This window comes from Gossypium raimondii, chromosome 5 (assembly GCF_025698545.1).
Source record: "Gossypium raimondii isolate GPD5lz chromosome 5, ASM2569854v1, whole genome shotgun sequence".
NCBI lineage: Eukaryota > Viridiplantae > Streptophyta > Magnoliopsida > Malvales > Malvaceae > Gossypium > Gossypium raimondii.
In genome coordinates, this window is record NC_068569.1 from 44,997,714 (window position 1) to 45,014,503 (window position 16,790).

At 36.2% G+C, this 16,790-nt stretch overlaps 1 protein-coding gene across 1 annotated transcript; it reads left to right on the top strand.

Moving 5' to 3' along the window:
* Positions 1-5,622: 5,622 nt before the first annotated feature.
* Positions 5,623-13,141, top strand: LOC105766190 (peptidyl-tRNA hydrolase, chloroplastic). Its single transcript, XM_052630411.1, has 7 exons — positions 5,623-5,715; positions 6,202-6,217; positions 6,270-6,544; positions 6,628-6,712; positions 12,504-12,571; positions 12,688-12,738; positions 12,808-13,141. Exons 1-7 carry the CDS (start codon positions 5,623-5,625, stop codon positions 12,823-12,825), a joined length of 606 nt encoding a protein of 201 aa, XP_052486371.1. The 3' UTR covers positions 12,826-13,141.
* The last annotated feature ends 3,649 nt before the right edge of the window (positions 13,142-16,790 follow it).

Below are 16,790 nucleotides of genomic sequence, written 5' to 3' on the forward strand. Positions count from 1 at the left end.
GTGTAGCGTTGACAGCCACCATTTCTGACAATCGAAACTTGCAAAAAGTAAGGTTTTCGGTACGAACCTGGTTTCGTTTAACGAAAAAATAATACGGAGACAACCCGAAACCTAATTAACCATCCAATAACCAATTACACCATTGTTTTTGATATTTTAACATAATCAACGTACCGTCAAGATTATGTCAAAAATTTTGACACAATCCCAACTCAATTAGCATACTCACCTTGCACAAAAAGAGGAAATCAGACTAACACGGTGAAATAACATCTCTTGAAATATCCTCGCCTAAAAAGTAACCAATCGAGTGTTTAACAGAACATCAAGCAAATGAGCAAAATCCTATTTCGACAGAAAAGTGTTAACACAATGGAAATCACAAAACAAAAGGAAATAACATTGGAACTTACACAATATCGACCTCACAGGCAACAAAGACTTCCCAGTTCACGGAAAAATCAATTGCAGTAAGAAGAAAAATAAAAGAAAGGAGAATAGGAAAAACAGGGAGCCAAATGTGGAAAAAGAAAAAGAAGAACAATAGAATTTCTTTAGAATATTTAAAATTAACCACCATCACATATTTCGGCATTTGTAAAAAAAATATTTCCTAACGCATGTGATGGGACTTGAACTCGGAATTAAACAGAATACAGACAGATGCTTAACTAGTGAACCAGCAGGCCCATTTTTGACATTGATTTACCAGAATTGCACTTAACTACCCAACACATGGATAAAGGTTGTTTTAAAAAAATAAAAAAAAACTTTTAACTATGCCACTCGAACTTTGGACCTTAAACACAAAAGAAGAGCACAAAACCAGATATACCGAAATTTAAGTACTGCAAATTCACACAAGTAAACTCCTAAAATTTTGGGGCATTACAACTCTCTACCCCTAAAAGAAATTTCCACCTCGAAATTTTACCTGACTCAAACAGATACGGATACAGTCGCCGGATTGCTTCTTCAGGTTCCCACGTGGCTTCCTTAGTACCATGGTTCCATCATAGAACTTTTACTAGCGAAACAATTTTCTTCCTCAGTACCTTAACATCACGTTCCAAAATCTGGATAGGTTTTTCCTCGAATGTTAAATCTGATCGCAACTTGATATCGTCGACAGGAACAACATTGAAACATGAAATACATCATGAATCTGATCCAATTTCGGTGGTAATTCCAACTGGTAAGCAATAGGTCTGACACACTTCAAAATACGATAAGGCTCAATGAACCTCGGGCTTAGCTTGCCTGTGCGTCCAAATTGGAGGACCTTTTTCCAAGGTGATACATTTAGAAACACTTGATCACCTACCGAAAACTCAATATCCTTTCTTTTTAAATCTGCATAAGACTTCTGCTGATAGGAGGCTGCTTTCAGGAGATCACGAATCAATTTCATAGTGCTTTCAGTTTTAGAAACCAGCTCAAGACCCGGTATCCAACGTTCACTTAATTCAGTCCAACATAATGGAGTACGACACTTACAACCATATAAGGCCTCGTAAGGTGCCATCTGAATACTAGACCGAAAGTTGTTATTGTATGCAAACTCTGGTAACGGTAGGTACTCCTCCCAACTACCTCTGAAGTCTATCACACAACCCAAAGCATATCCTCTAGAATCTGAATAACCCAATCCGACTGTCCATCGGTCTGAGGATGGTACACAGTGCTGAAATTAAGTCGAGTGCCTAAAGCCTCATAGAGTTTCTTCCAGAACCGAGACGTAAGTCGTGGATCTCTGTCAGAGATTATTGAGACTGGAATTTCGTGTAGCCTCACAATTTTGGCGATATACAGTTTAGCTAAATTTTGTAAGGAGTAATTTGTTCGGATAGGAATGAAATGGGCTGATTTGGTCAACCGATCAATAATAACCCAAACTAAATTTTTCTTATTAGAGGTTAAAGGAAATCCCGTAACAAAATCCATTGTTACCCACTCTCATTTCCATTCTAGGATCTTAACTGGCTGAAGTAGTCGGGAGGGCAACTGATGTTTGGCCTTAACTTTTTGACACGTTAGACAGTGAGATACAAAAGTGACTACCTCTCGTTTTAGTCTGAGCCACCAATACAGCTCTCGAAAATCCCAGTACATTTTATTCCCACCAAGATGCGTAGCATAGGGACTATTATGCATCTACTTTAGAATCGAATGCCTTAATTCCTTATCATTGGGTACACAAATCCGACCTTTAAATCATAACACATTATCACTATTCAAGCTAAAATCAGAATTCTCGTTTCAACCAATATGTTGCAATCGCTGCACTAAGGACTTGTCGCTCAGTTGTTTAGCTTGAACCTGCTCTACCCAAATCGATTTAACTTCTAATTCTGCCAACAATCTTCCATCCTCCACCAAACTCAGACAAGTTAACATTGCTCTCAAATCAGTCATCGCTCTATGGCTAAGGGCATCAGTTACCATATTTGCCTTACTCGGATGGTACTCTATCGTGCAATCATAATCTTTAAGTAACTTAACCAATTGAAGCTGCCGGAGATTTAACTCTTTTTGGGTTAACAAATATTTGAGACTATTGTGATCGATGTAAATAATACACCTTTCACTATACAGATAATGTCTCCAGATCTTCAAAGCAAACACGACCGCAGCTAGTTCAACATCGTGCGTAGGATAGTTGTAACACCCATTACCCGTATCCAACACCGGAATAAGGTACGAGGCATTACCAAAACACATACACTTGTAAACGTATTAAACCGAGTTATAAAATTTCATCTAAATTAAAACTTTCAAAATAATTAACATGCTTCTATAACTTTTCACAATATATCCTCAAAATATTATAATCATAATAATTAGGGCCTACGAGACCCGATACATACTCATGCAATTCAATGCTTCATTTCCATTTCATTTAATTCGCAATTTCTCATGCGCACAATTTAAATCATATCACTAGCAATTTCCATTTAATTCACGTACAATTCAATGACATTAAGTTCAATACTAATACGTATTTACCATTTATCTCAATGTTTATCGATTATACCATTCAATAACACATTTATGAAATTCTCAATTTTGCAATGAAGATATCACTTTAGCTTAAATAACAACATCATCCTATTATAAATACACAACCACTTATCCATTTGCTTTAATTTTTTTGGGCCCATTTTTCACTTACCATCCTTAATCAAATTAGGGAACGGTTACGAAAAATTGAGTACTTCACTTCCTCTTGGCCATAGTATAACTATGGTCTTACGTATGATCACTTATTACTTGTCCCTGATCAGATAAGTGTAGCTAGGCTACCACTTATCACTTTGTCACTTGATCATATAAGTGTAGCTAAAGCTACCACTTATCACTTTGTCACTTGATCAGATAAGTGTAGCTATGCAACCACTTATCACTTTGTCACTTGATCAGATAAGTGTAGCTAAAGCTACCACTTATCACTTTGTCACTTGATCAGAAGTACTCAAATCCGGCGATCCGCTCAATTTGATCATTTATTCAATTTTCGCATTTTTATTTTATTCTCATTCCAACAATAAATATATATTTCATCATACATTATATAATTCATGAAATTAACATTTAATCATTAAATTTCAGCCATATGAACTTACTATTTCATTATCTTTCCACACTTGTTCCTGTGCACATCACACAAGATATAAACATATCATTCAACCATAGTTGCAAGCTAGTGTATTTAAACATAACTCTTTTTGGAACTAACCACATGATAAATCATTCATGACATTATTTCATGCCAACTCATATACCGAATATACCATACACACATAATATGAAACTTTATTTTCACACATGAGCTTAAACCATGACCAATAATACACAAATATAAGCATCATTCATATTTCATCGTTTATCCATTATAATCAAACATATGACCAATTATACACAAATCATTCATATATTTCCCAATTTTCCTCCACCTCCTCTCCATTCCTCATCCTTAATGTGTATAACACATTTAAACAACATTATTCGTACTTTCACTATTTTCTTGTATGTAAAATTCAAGTTGTCCGTCTAAGTTAGAGTTACTAAATTATTTTTCCCCAGAGATACAAAACTCAAAATTAAGATCCGTAAATTTTCCCCGAAACTAGATTCACATATCTTCTTACCATAAAAATTTCAGAATTTTTGGTTTATCAAAATAGTACAGTTTATTCTTTAAAGTTTCCTTTGTTTCGCTGTCTGACAGTTCTGACCTCTCTTCACTAAAAATTAATTATCTCATTGTACAGAATTCAGATGATGTTTCTATTTATTTATTTTGAAAATAGACTCATTAAGGATTATAATAATATAAACTATAACTCATAATTATTTTTTTTACAATTTTTAAAAATTTTCCAAATTCAGAACAGGGGATTCTGAACTCATTCTGACTCGGTCTAACTAAACTTCAAATATATCAAAATTTACAATTCCATTACTTAGACCGTTTCTTCTATGAGAAACTAGACTCAACAAGATTTAATTTCATATTTTATTCATCCTCTAATTCAATTCCCACAATTTTTGGTGATTTTTCAAAGTTAGACTACTGCTGCTGTCCAAAACTACTTTAGTGCAAAATGTTGATTTCCATTTTGCCCCAAATTTCACAGTTTATACAATTCGGTTCTTTCTCAATTAACCCCTAAATTAATCTAATTTTCTCAATTAATACTTTAACTAGACATTATAAGTTGTTACAAAACTATTGAAATTTAGAATTTCCACATATAACTCTATCTTCAAACTCTTTTACTATTAGGTCTCAAACATTCACTTTCTATTTAATTCTTTCAATAAAATCAGCATATGAACAATTTAAAGCTCTAATTCCATGCTAAATCATCATATACTTCTAGCACATATTCATAGCAACTTTCAACTTCTCTCATAGAATCAAAAACTAATGAATTCAACAAGTGGGCCTAGTTGTAAAAGTCACAAAAACATAAAATTTTCAAGAAATAATCAAGAATTGAACTTACCTGCAGTAAAAATAGGAAGAACCAGCTTAAGGAAACCCTTCTATGGTGTTTTTGCTGATGAGAATGCATAAAAATAAAGAGAAATCTAGATAATTCCACTTTGGTCCTAACTTTATTAAGTAAATTTTGCAATATTCTAATTTTGCCCTTAATTCTCCTTACTTTGTTGCTGATTTCATGCCTTTGCCGTCTTGCCCAAATAGACCTTGGGTCTATTTTCCTTTTAAGCCCTCTTCCTTTTATCATTTAAGCTATTTAATCATTTCCCATAATTTTGCATTTGTTACAATTTAGTCCTTTTTGTTCAATTAATTATTGGAACTTTAAAATTTCTTAACGAAACTTTAATACTAACTTTTTAACACTACATAAATATTTATAAAAATATTTATGGCTCGGTTTAAAATCCCCGAGGTCTCGATTCCTCATTTTCGATTCTAATTATTTTAATATTTATTTCTAGTGTACTATTCACTATTTCAAAAATTTTCCTAACTTTCACATTTAACTGCTGATAAGCACCTTCAATTTCTGAGTGGGAGTGCAGTCAAGATCTGTCATAATACACTCCGTAGCCTCGAGCCAATAATCTGCAATAGTAGGAGCGACTCCTATGACGCCCCTGACTAACTCAGCCCAATTCGACCGGAGTAGTTCAGTAACTGACCCTCGACATCCCGAGGATAACTCTGCTCGAGTTCCTCCTGTGCGTCCTCGACACCTCCGCATACCACGTCCACGATTGCCGCGCGAACTCATTATAGCAATCTAGCTACAATGTCAGAGTACACAGATCAGTCCATACATCCAACAGGATGATTTCACCATTTTAGATTAAAACATTTTTCCAATAATGGTTTAGGTATTACAATCTTTATAACAGAATAAAAATACTTATAGGGTCAGCGTTGGAGGCTCGGTTGTTCACTAAGGTTTCAGTTTATTCATATTAATTCAGATACAAAATTATCACTAAGCTACTTTTCTCACACATTATGAGCCCAAACACAGTCTAAGTGTTGGCAACTAGCTCTGATACCACTACAGCATGTTTGGTTGACATGAATAGCCATCCCATTCCTTGCCTATTCCACGCGCTACAGTGATTACACCCCTATTCCACTGTTTGGTTCACCGTTTACTATTCCATCGTTTTGCTATTACTTGTTTATTCCCTCAGCACCTGTAATAGGTATTCAGGGGTGGAGGTAAGGAATTGGTATTCACCGTTTACTGATTTCTTCTCCCCAAAATTTTGAGACCAAAATATCCTGCTTTTTTCTACCCAAAAAGTTTGCTCCAGATTTCATATCCCCAGATCTCATCCTTCCTTCAAAATTTCTGCCGCTACCAAAAGAACCATGACTCAATTCCGTAATTTTTCCACGAAAATTTCAAACTCTTCTCTCGCCAATACGGTGGAGGATGCCCAGGTGTCGTCGCCCGAGCCCAGGCCGCAGTCTCTGCCTCGCAAGCCGTGGCTCATCGTCAGTCTCGGTAATCCCGTTAAGAAATTCAATGGCACCGGCCACAACGTATTAAAACGTCCTCGTTTTAATTTTTTTAACGAATTTAATGTTCTTTTAATGATTTTTTTGTTTCATTTTTTTGCCAACAGGTGGATTTTATGATGGTAGACGCTATAGCTGAGGCTAAAGAGATTTCTATTAACACAGTTAACTTTAAAGCTCAAATTGGAAAAGGTACTTTTTAAAAAAAAGTTCAATCTTCGAATGACTTTCACTACTGTTAAATTCAAGAACTTCAATATGCTTTGATGTATTGCATGCCTGTTGAAAATATAATAGCCATGGAACTTTGCTGGAATGGGTTATTGTTTCTTCATAAATTTATCATTTAGACATGATAGGGTCCCAAATTTCTAATTCTAGACTAGTATATTGCTTTGATATTGAGTTGATTCTACTTCTTCCAATTTTGAATAACTGTATGTAGTGTATTTGAAGGGTATATTTCGTAATGGGTACTTAATTATCTATCCATACTAATATAATGCCTTTGACTGAGTTGGTCTCACTTGTTAAACAGATTGTTTTATTATTTTATGATTTTGGTGATTGAAGGGTATATTTTGCAATTGAAACTTCTAACTGATTGTTTTATGGTTTTGGTGATGAGATGTGCTGTAAAACACTAATAATTATATATTCTTTGATGTTCATAATCTACCACTAGCCTCCCACATGTCATTAACGAACCTAAGGGAGACATTACCTGCCTGAGGCCTCTTGAGAGTGTTTGTAACTTGTATGCCACTCATACCTTAAAAAGTTTTAACTGCAATTGTTTGCAACTTTATTCTTGATTTTGAATGCTTTAGATAAAGATACTGTTTTACATTGTAACCTTGAAGAGTGCATTTAGATTACTCATTGGGAAAAGATCCTCCCTTCTACTACAAAAATAATGGAAGTTTCAACTACTTTGTTTAAATAGAGTAATTTACCCTCAATTAAAATTATGGCTGAAATTTTAATGATTTTTAAGATATATAAAATTTAACTAAAAAAATATCAACCTTAGATTTAGTTGAAAGTGGATTAGTGACCCTTGGATAATGGAAACTAATTAGATTAAACAGTAAAACAAACAAGAGTGTATTGGATAATGGAAACTGATTAGATTAGAATCCCACCTTGTTGAGAGTTAACCAAGTCAAACTAGACTTGTTATCACTCCTATTCTTTAGGATCTTATTCTACTTAAAATTCAAATTCAAATTGTGAATAGCTGTAGATAACACTCTGATGTAATCTTGTATATATTTGCTATCAATAGTCGAATACAATTGAGCTGAATTTACAAACCAAAATCACTATCTTTCATGGTATCAGACTGCCAGTAAAAAGGTTTCAATCACCGCCTCCTCTCCTTTTTTTTTCCTCATGGCCAATTCGACTGTTTCCTCTCCACCTTCCATGCCAAATCAAATCACCATCAAGCTTACTCCCTCTAATTACCTCCTGTGGAAAACACAAATGAACCCTCTCTTATATAGCCAAAAACTCATTCATCATGTCGACGGCACAGCAGCTCCTCCCAAGACCGTTGACAATGCTCTTAACCCGGCCTATGAGCCATGGTTTCTTAAGGACCAAATGGTTCTTAGCTGGATCCTTGGCTCGTTGTCTGAGTCCGTGCTATCTCAAGCAGTCAGAGCCACTACCGCATTCGCAGCTTGGACAAAGCTCATCAAACTTTTACTTCCGGATCTTGGGCTCAAATCCAGACCCTTAAAGGCTCTCTTCATGCCTTGTCTCGTGGCGATGATTCAATCATCATATACATGGACCGTGCGAAATGGATTTTTGATCAACTCGGGGCTCTAAATGCGGCTATTTCTGAAAACGATCTTGTCGATCATATTTTACGAGGACTTGGTGCCGATTATCGACCATTCGTTCGCAATCTAGAGGCAAAACTACAGTCAACATCCTTTGATGATTTGTTTGGCTTATTACTTTCTGAGGAATTACAATTGAAAGCTGTTCAAGAGCCTCTTCATCCTACTACCGTTGCCCACTTTACCGGTCGGCAGCCTTCTACTTCCGCTAATCGTGGACGGGGTCGTAACAGTAAGCACAATGGCAATTATTCCAGTCGTGGCCGAGCTGCCTCCCCACCCAAGGATCCAACATGTTACAACTACAAAGGACGTGGCCACACAAGTCGTCAGTGTCCCAGCCCAAGATATGCCGAGTCCTACCCCAAACCCTCAGCAAACTATAGCTCGTCTCCTCAAACAAATCCCAAGCCATGGATAGTTGATATCGGTGCCACTGATCATTTGACATCTGAATTGGGAAACCTGGGCATTCATTCTGAGTACACTGGTTCTGACGAAGTCACTCTCACCAATGGTAAAACCTTACCTATTTCTCGTGTTGGCTCGTCTGTCTTAACTCTTAATTCTCATCCTTTCAAATTGTCTAATATTCTTCATGTTCCTGAGGCTAACCTAAATTTATTGTATGTTCCTCAGTTTACACTCACTAATGATGTCTCTGTTGAATTTTTTCATGATTAATTTGTGGTTAAAGATCGACGGACGAAGAAAACTCTGCATAGAGGGTACATCGAGAATGGTTTATATCGTCTAGCCACTGATCTAGTATCTCCTGCTTGTCATTCAGTTTCGTTGTCTACATGGCATGCTAGACTAGGCCATGATTGCTCAAACACTGTCAATAAAGTTCTTAGTTTCAATAAATTGCCTGCTTCTAATAAGCATGATTCATCTCTTTGTGAAACTTGCTGTGTTAGTAAATCACACAAATTGTCTTTTTCGGATTCTACATATGAAGCAAAACAACCATTAGAGTTAGTTTGTTCGAATTTGTGGGGTCCTTCTCCAATTACTTCTAGTGATGGTTTTCTATATTATGTGGCGTTTTTTGATCATTATAGCAAATATACTTGGATCTATTTTCTTCGTCGTAAATCGGATGTTTATAATTGCTTCATTCAATTTCGTGCTATTGTTGAGAAATACTTTGGTTTACCTATTAAGCAGTTCCAATCCGATTGGGGTGGGGAATTCCAAGCCCTTGAAAAATATTTGGCCTTTGAAGCTATAATCCAACGCAGCTCTTATCCCCATACCCTTGAACAAAATGGCTGCGCCGAAAGAAAACACCGTCATATAACCGAAACTGGTCGCGCCTTGTTACATCATGCCTCTGTCCCTCCCAAATTTTGGGATCATGCCTTTGTTGCTGCTGTATACACTATCAACCGTCTCCCAACTCCAAAATTACACCATAAATCACCCTACCAAGCCTTTTTTCATCGTGACCCTGATTACAAGTCATTCAGAATTTTCGGTTGTTACTGCTATCCCTGGTTGCGTCCATACACCAAAAATAAGCTTGAGCCTAGGTCTGCCAAATGTGTTTCTCTTGGTTACAGTGTTCTTCACAAAGGTTATAAATGTTTATCTTTGTCCACCAATAAAGTGTTTTACTCACGCCATGTTATTTTTTATGAACAGGTTTTTCCATTCAAGTCCAGTGATGGGCACGTATCGGTTCTCGGTCCTCCACCTTCCCCGACAACCATTTTTTCTCTTGGCCATCGCTCCGATTCTAATCCATTACCTGTCGTCCCACTGCCTACAGCCCATACCCCAACCAGCATCTCCCTACTGTCCCAAGTACCCCCCCACCGACTGCCGATCAATCTCTTGCCATCACCACCGTGTCCTCCCAACCTGTTCCCATTGTTCCCAATGACCCTATCACATTCCCAATAGGTTCTAGCAGTCCCAATGCTTCTCCTACCACTACTCAGGCACCTACCGTACGTCATTCAATGACTTTACGCTCCCAGACTGGCTCACTTAAACTAAAGGTTTTTCATCTCAAGCGTCCACTACACCATCGACCCTTTTCGTCATACTAATCAAGCGATAAAATAGCAAGTATGGCGTGCTGCAATGGGAGAAGAAATTGATGCTCTTCTATCAAACGGCACATGGGATCTTGTTCCTCGTTCTCGAGCTTCGAATATAATTGGTTGCAAGTGGGTATACCGTGTAAAAACAAAAGTGGATGGTTCCTTCGATAGATGTCGTGCGCGGTTGGTTGCAAAAGGGTTTCATCAACGACCAGGCCTTGATTACGTTGAGACTTTCAGCCCTGTTATAAAGCCGGCCACCATAAGGTTAATTCTTTCCATTGCCGTCAATCGTCATTGGCCCATTCGGCAACTTGATGTTTCGAATGCCTTTCTTCACGGGACTCTTGATGAAACTATTTTTATGGACCAACCACAGGGATTTGTTGATCATTCTAAACCCGATTTTGTATGTGCTCTAAAGAAATCGCTATATGGTTTAAAGCAGGCGCCACGAGCTTGGTTATTTTGCCTTTCGAATGCACTACAACAGCTTGGTTTTCACGGTTCCAAGGCTGACAGTTCGCTGTTTATATATTTCGGTAATGACGAGTATGCATATTGCTTGGTCCATGTTGATGATTTGGTGTAGACAGGATCATCCTCTTCGCTGTTACAACGGTTTATTGCTCAACTTGGGAAGGTTGTTGCGCTCTAGGATTTAGGACCACTATCATATTTCTTGGGTATTGAAGTTGTGTGGTTCTCGAGTGGTTTGCAGCTCACGCAATCCAAATATATCAAAGTTTTGCTCCATCATGCGAATATGCAAGATGCCTCGTCGGTTTCGACTCCTTCAACGCTGCAAGCCGACCTCACCGGCACTACTTCTTCTACCTTTGATGATCCTAAGCTTTATCGACAGGTTGTTGGGTCTCTTCAATATTTGGCACTCACTCGCTCCGACATAACCATGACAGTGAACAAAGCTACACAATTTATGCATTCTCCTTGCCTCCATCATTGGCAAGCCGTGAAACGGATTCTACGTTACCTCTACGGCACAATAGATCATGGTCTCGTGCTTCGCTCTTCTTGCCAAGCTTCACTTGTTGCTTTTTCGGATGCTGATTGGGGTGGCGACAAGCTTGATCGAAAGAGCACTTCTGCATATTTTATCTTTCTTGGCTCCAATCCGATCTCTTAGATTTCTCGTAAGCAAAAGACTGTCGCTCGTTCAAGCACAGATTCAGAATATCGAGCTTTAGCATCAGCTACTTTTGAGGTTTATTGGCTTCAGTGCCTTCTTCGGGAACTCAATTACAAGCTTCCAACAACGCTGAAAGTATGGTGCGATAACGTTTCCGCTACCTATCTAGCTGCGAATCCCGTTTTTCATTCTCGTAGCAAGCACCTTGAGTTGGACTTTCATTTTGTCCGAGACCAAGTACGCCAGAAGAATCTTCTCGTCTCCTATGTTCCGACCATTGATCAAATAGCCGATGTCTTGACGAAACCTTTATCGACAACTCGATTTCTTACGCTTCGAGACAAACTGATGGTGACTTCCCCCATCCGTTTGCGGGGGGCTGTTGAGAGTTAACCAAGTCAAACTAGACTTGTTATCACTCCTATTCTTTAGGATCTTATTCTACTTAAAATTCAAATTCAAATTGTGAATAGCTGTAGATAACACTCTGATGTAATCTTGTATATATTTGCTATCAATAGTCGAATACAATTGAGCTGAATTTACAAACCAAAATCACTATCTTTCACACCTAAGTTTATCTTTGATTTGGATGATGGCAGACAATAGCAGCTGCAATTCTTAGTGACTTCACAATTTTCATATTTTTTGAGAAACTTATTTAATGCGTGGCATAAACTATCCAAAAACCTTTTATACTTCATCTTCTTCCATATTAGTTTAAGCATCAAGATTGGAATTTCCTTATGCATAAAGATAATAAAACATAAGTTCTAGCCTGACAGATGGAAAATAAAAAGTAAAAGTTTATTCATTTCAATGAAAATTGTAGGTAAATTACAAATGAATTCATGTTCAAAATTTTTCTTAGGCAACTCAGAATGTCCCATTATGCAATATTTAATTTGAGATAGTTACTTTTTTCCCAGGATTTATAGGAAATGTTCCTGTCATGCTTGCCAAACCGCAAACGTTTATGAACTCAAGTGGTGAGTCTGTAGGTGAGCTATCTCAAAGGGCCTATTTAATGTTTTAGAGAGACTAAGATTCTCACCTGATTGAAATTACTATAGTTCTAATATCCATTGGATGGTTTCACTTTACATATTGAAGGTTGGGGCCATTGTATCATATTACAAGATTCCATTGAAGCAAGTTCTGGTGGTAATTTTCTTCCCTTATTTTGACTTAATGATAATCTTTTCCCTCCGCACTTACAGTTCCCTTCTACAGATTTTTGTGCATCCTTGATTCCAACCCACCGCATGAAAGAGTTCCAGATTTGAAGCTTAGAGATTTCTATTTTGTACTTTATATAATTGCTTTTTGATTTGTTGTCTTGCATGAAGTGATCTACTACACCTTCAATGGAGAGAATATTTGCTTAAAGTATAAGACACAAATGATTAAATTGTATTGTCTAAGATTCGAGAATCAAGAGGTCTTAGTCTCCCAATTGACTTCCTTGAGCTAGTTTGATAAGCATGCAAGTCGTATTGTTTCTTGATGATTAATGTGTTGTTTTTTAAGGATAATTGAATTTCTCAAACACTAGTAAACTGTTTTAATCGAGAATTATTATTTTTTATGTTTTAACTATTATTTTTCATTTATTATTCAAGTTTTAATTGAATTTTTATGGATTGATGTAATAGATTTGTTTTTCAATTTATTAAATAATGCATGTTTTAAATGCTTTAATTCATGTAAAGTTTGGATATTGACTAATTTTAATTTACCAAATTATATATTAAAAATTGAAAATTTTGATTTAATTTTATTCTTTTATTTTGCTTTAAGAAAATAAATTAAAATTATTAAAATATATATTACCTAAGGAAGTCGTTTTTTTTTTACAAATTAAAACCCAAAATATCACTTGTTTTGCTATAAATATTAATATATATATATATATATATGATATTTTGGATTGATGTAATAGAAATATTGAATAAGTTTAAAATTTTACATACATAATAAGTACAATTATATCAATAAATTTAACGATTGAATTATTAAAATATTAATCCTAAAAAATACAAAAAAATATAAAATTAAAATAACTTTACTTGGATGTAAATAGACCTGTCCATGGGCCGGGCGACCCGGCCTGGCCCGACGGCCCGCCCGAAATATGGGAGGGTTCGGGTAAAAATATAGGCCCGAAATATGGGCTTGGGCAAAAAAACGAGACCCGTTTAAAAAATGGGCCGGGCTCGGGCTCAACTTTTTTTGCTCGAGCCCGGCTCAACCCGGCCTGAATATAATAAATATATATTTTTTTATTTTTTAATTTTAAAATACTTTAAAAATATATTTTTTTATTTTTTTATTTTTAAAATAATTTTTTTGTGTTTCTTAAAAATTGGGCCAGGCTCGGGCTTATTATTTTTTTCCCCGGCCGGGCCTGGGCAAAATTTTAGGCCCATATTTCGGGCCGGGTCCGGGCCTAAGAGTCGGGCCAAAATTTTTCCCGGGCCCAGCCCAGCCCATGGACAGGTTTAGATGTAAATGAAAAACTCTCATTACATATATATATATATATATATATATATATATATATATTGATGTATTTTATGGCTAAACAAAATCAGTCCCTTGATTAGTCAAACAATTAATTGCTTTAGTATCATGTATCTTCAAATAACGTGGGGGAATTTGTATATATGTTTGAGACAGCTAATACCATATCTTAAGCTTATAATTAGTCTTCTAGAAATAGAGTAGATTTTATAAGTATAATACAAAAGTAAATATATGTTGAAATAATTTATAACAAAGGCAAAATATAACTAGTAAAGATAATTTTAATTTCTATTTTGTTTCACTAATGATATTTTAGCACATTAAATATGTATTGCAGTTTAAAAATAATAACGTACATTATATATAATTTTTATAGTATTATATATTATGATTTTAGTAAATTCATATAAGAATAATTATATTAAGAATTTTATTAAATTATGTTTTTTAAAATTATATTTAATAATAATTATGTTAAAATATGATTAAACTATTTATTATTTATATTAATAATCTTATTAAAATTTAATAACAATAACAATAATCATCAACCTAAAAAAACTTCTGTCAAGGGTATTCTAGTCATTTTAGTTTTTTTCCTTATGCTATTACAACATCATTCCATTCAACCAAACACAAGAATACCATTATAGTTCTATTCCATTCCATTCAACCAAACAATTGAATTACTATTACAGCTCTATTCCATTACACCTCTATTCCATTACAGCGAACCAAACGTGCCCTAAATGTAACACCCACACTCGGTCTAGAAGTCCAGTCCAAGTTTAGGGAGTTACATCAACGATACTCATATACCACACAAGTAACATAACAATACTAAACCATGGTTCATATAATATTCATCATAAAGATTAGTTATTTCGTTAGTACACAATCTTCCAAAGTGCTATTATCATAAATTACAGAAAGTCTCAACATAACACTTAAAAGATAGCTAAAAGCTTAACCGAGCTCCCGCGGCACTGACCAGATCAAGACTGCGAACCATCTGAAATCCAATCAATAACAGTATGAGTTGTGAATTCAGTGCGTAATATATATGCAACAGAGCATATTTGTTACATATATATATATATGCAATTTCAGTTTCAAATATAATACAGATCAGATTCAGATGCAATATTCCTAACCCCAACCGCTACACACCGTCTTCGGCCATCCCAACACACCGTTATGGACATTCAATGTCTAACAAACGCTGCACACCTTAGAGTGTTCGTTTAACACTTTTACGGAGATGCAGCTTAGCTGCTAGATCAGAATGCAACATAGTGCCAGAATCATATTGATTCCCAATGTGGCCTAGCCACTAGTTCAGAACAGATTACTTCTTCCTTCGTTATATCCCAACCCATGCAGATGCAGTGCACAAATACCCGTAACATGTATTCAGTCATTCTAATTCATTTCACAATTAAATAAGGCATTTCAACATCAGAATAAGCATTATAGTGTACATATAACTACGTTGCTCACAAATCAGTCTCAGAGTATCAGACAATTATCATGTAATTAAATTCAATCATTCGTACATTCAAGAGGTCAGTATCAGTTTTAAATAATGTTCACAGCCTCGAAAACAGGTTTCGGGCCCCAATAATCTATTATACGGCTAGGTCACATGCCCATGTGCCTTGCCCGTGTGGTTTAAAAGCATAAACAGTGAGTTACACGGCCTGGACACACGCTTGTGTCCCTGCTCGTGTGACTCACATGGCCTGGGTACACGCCCGTGTCTCTAACCGTGTGGTTTTATACCACATACAGTGAGTTACACAACCTAGGCACACACCCGTGTTCGTTGCCCGTATGAACCCTGCACCACTATAGCCACACACGACCTAGACGCACGCCCGTATCCCCACCCCTGTGACCCTAAATAAGTAAACAGTGAGTGACACCAAATCACATGGCCTGGGCACACGCTCGTGTACCTGGCCGTGTGGCATTGACAGCCACCATTTTCTGCAACCGAAACTTGCAAAAACTAAGGTTTTCGGTACGCACCTGGTTTCGTTTGACAGAAAAGTAATACGGAGACTACCCAAAACCTAATTAACCATCCGATAACCAATTACACAATCATTTTTGATATTTTAACAAAATCAACCTACCGTCAAGATTATGTCAAAAATTTTGATGCAATCCCAACTCAATTCGCATACTCACCTCACAAAAAAAAGAGGAAATCAGACTAACACGGTGGAATAACATCTTTCGCAATATCCTCGCCTAAAAAGTAACCAATCGAGTGTTTAACAGAACATCAAGCAAACGAGCAAAATATCGTTTCGACAGAAAAGTGTTAACACAGCGGAAATCACAAAACGAAAGGAAATAACTATAAAACTTACACAATATCGGCCTCACAGGCAACGAAGACCTCCCAATTCACGCAAAAATCAATTGCAGTAAGAAGAAAAAAAAAGGAGAACAGGAAAAACAAGGAACCAAATGTGGAAAAAGATAAAGAAGAATGATAGAATTTATTCAGAATGTTTAAAATTAACCACCATCCCACCTTCTGCCATTTGCAAAAAAAATATTTCCTTACGCATGCGATGGGACTTGAACTTGAAATTGAACAGAATACAGACAGATGCTTAACGAGTGAACCGGCAGGCTCATTCTTAACATTGATTTACCTAGAATTGCAGTTAACTACC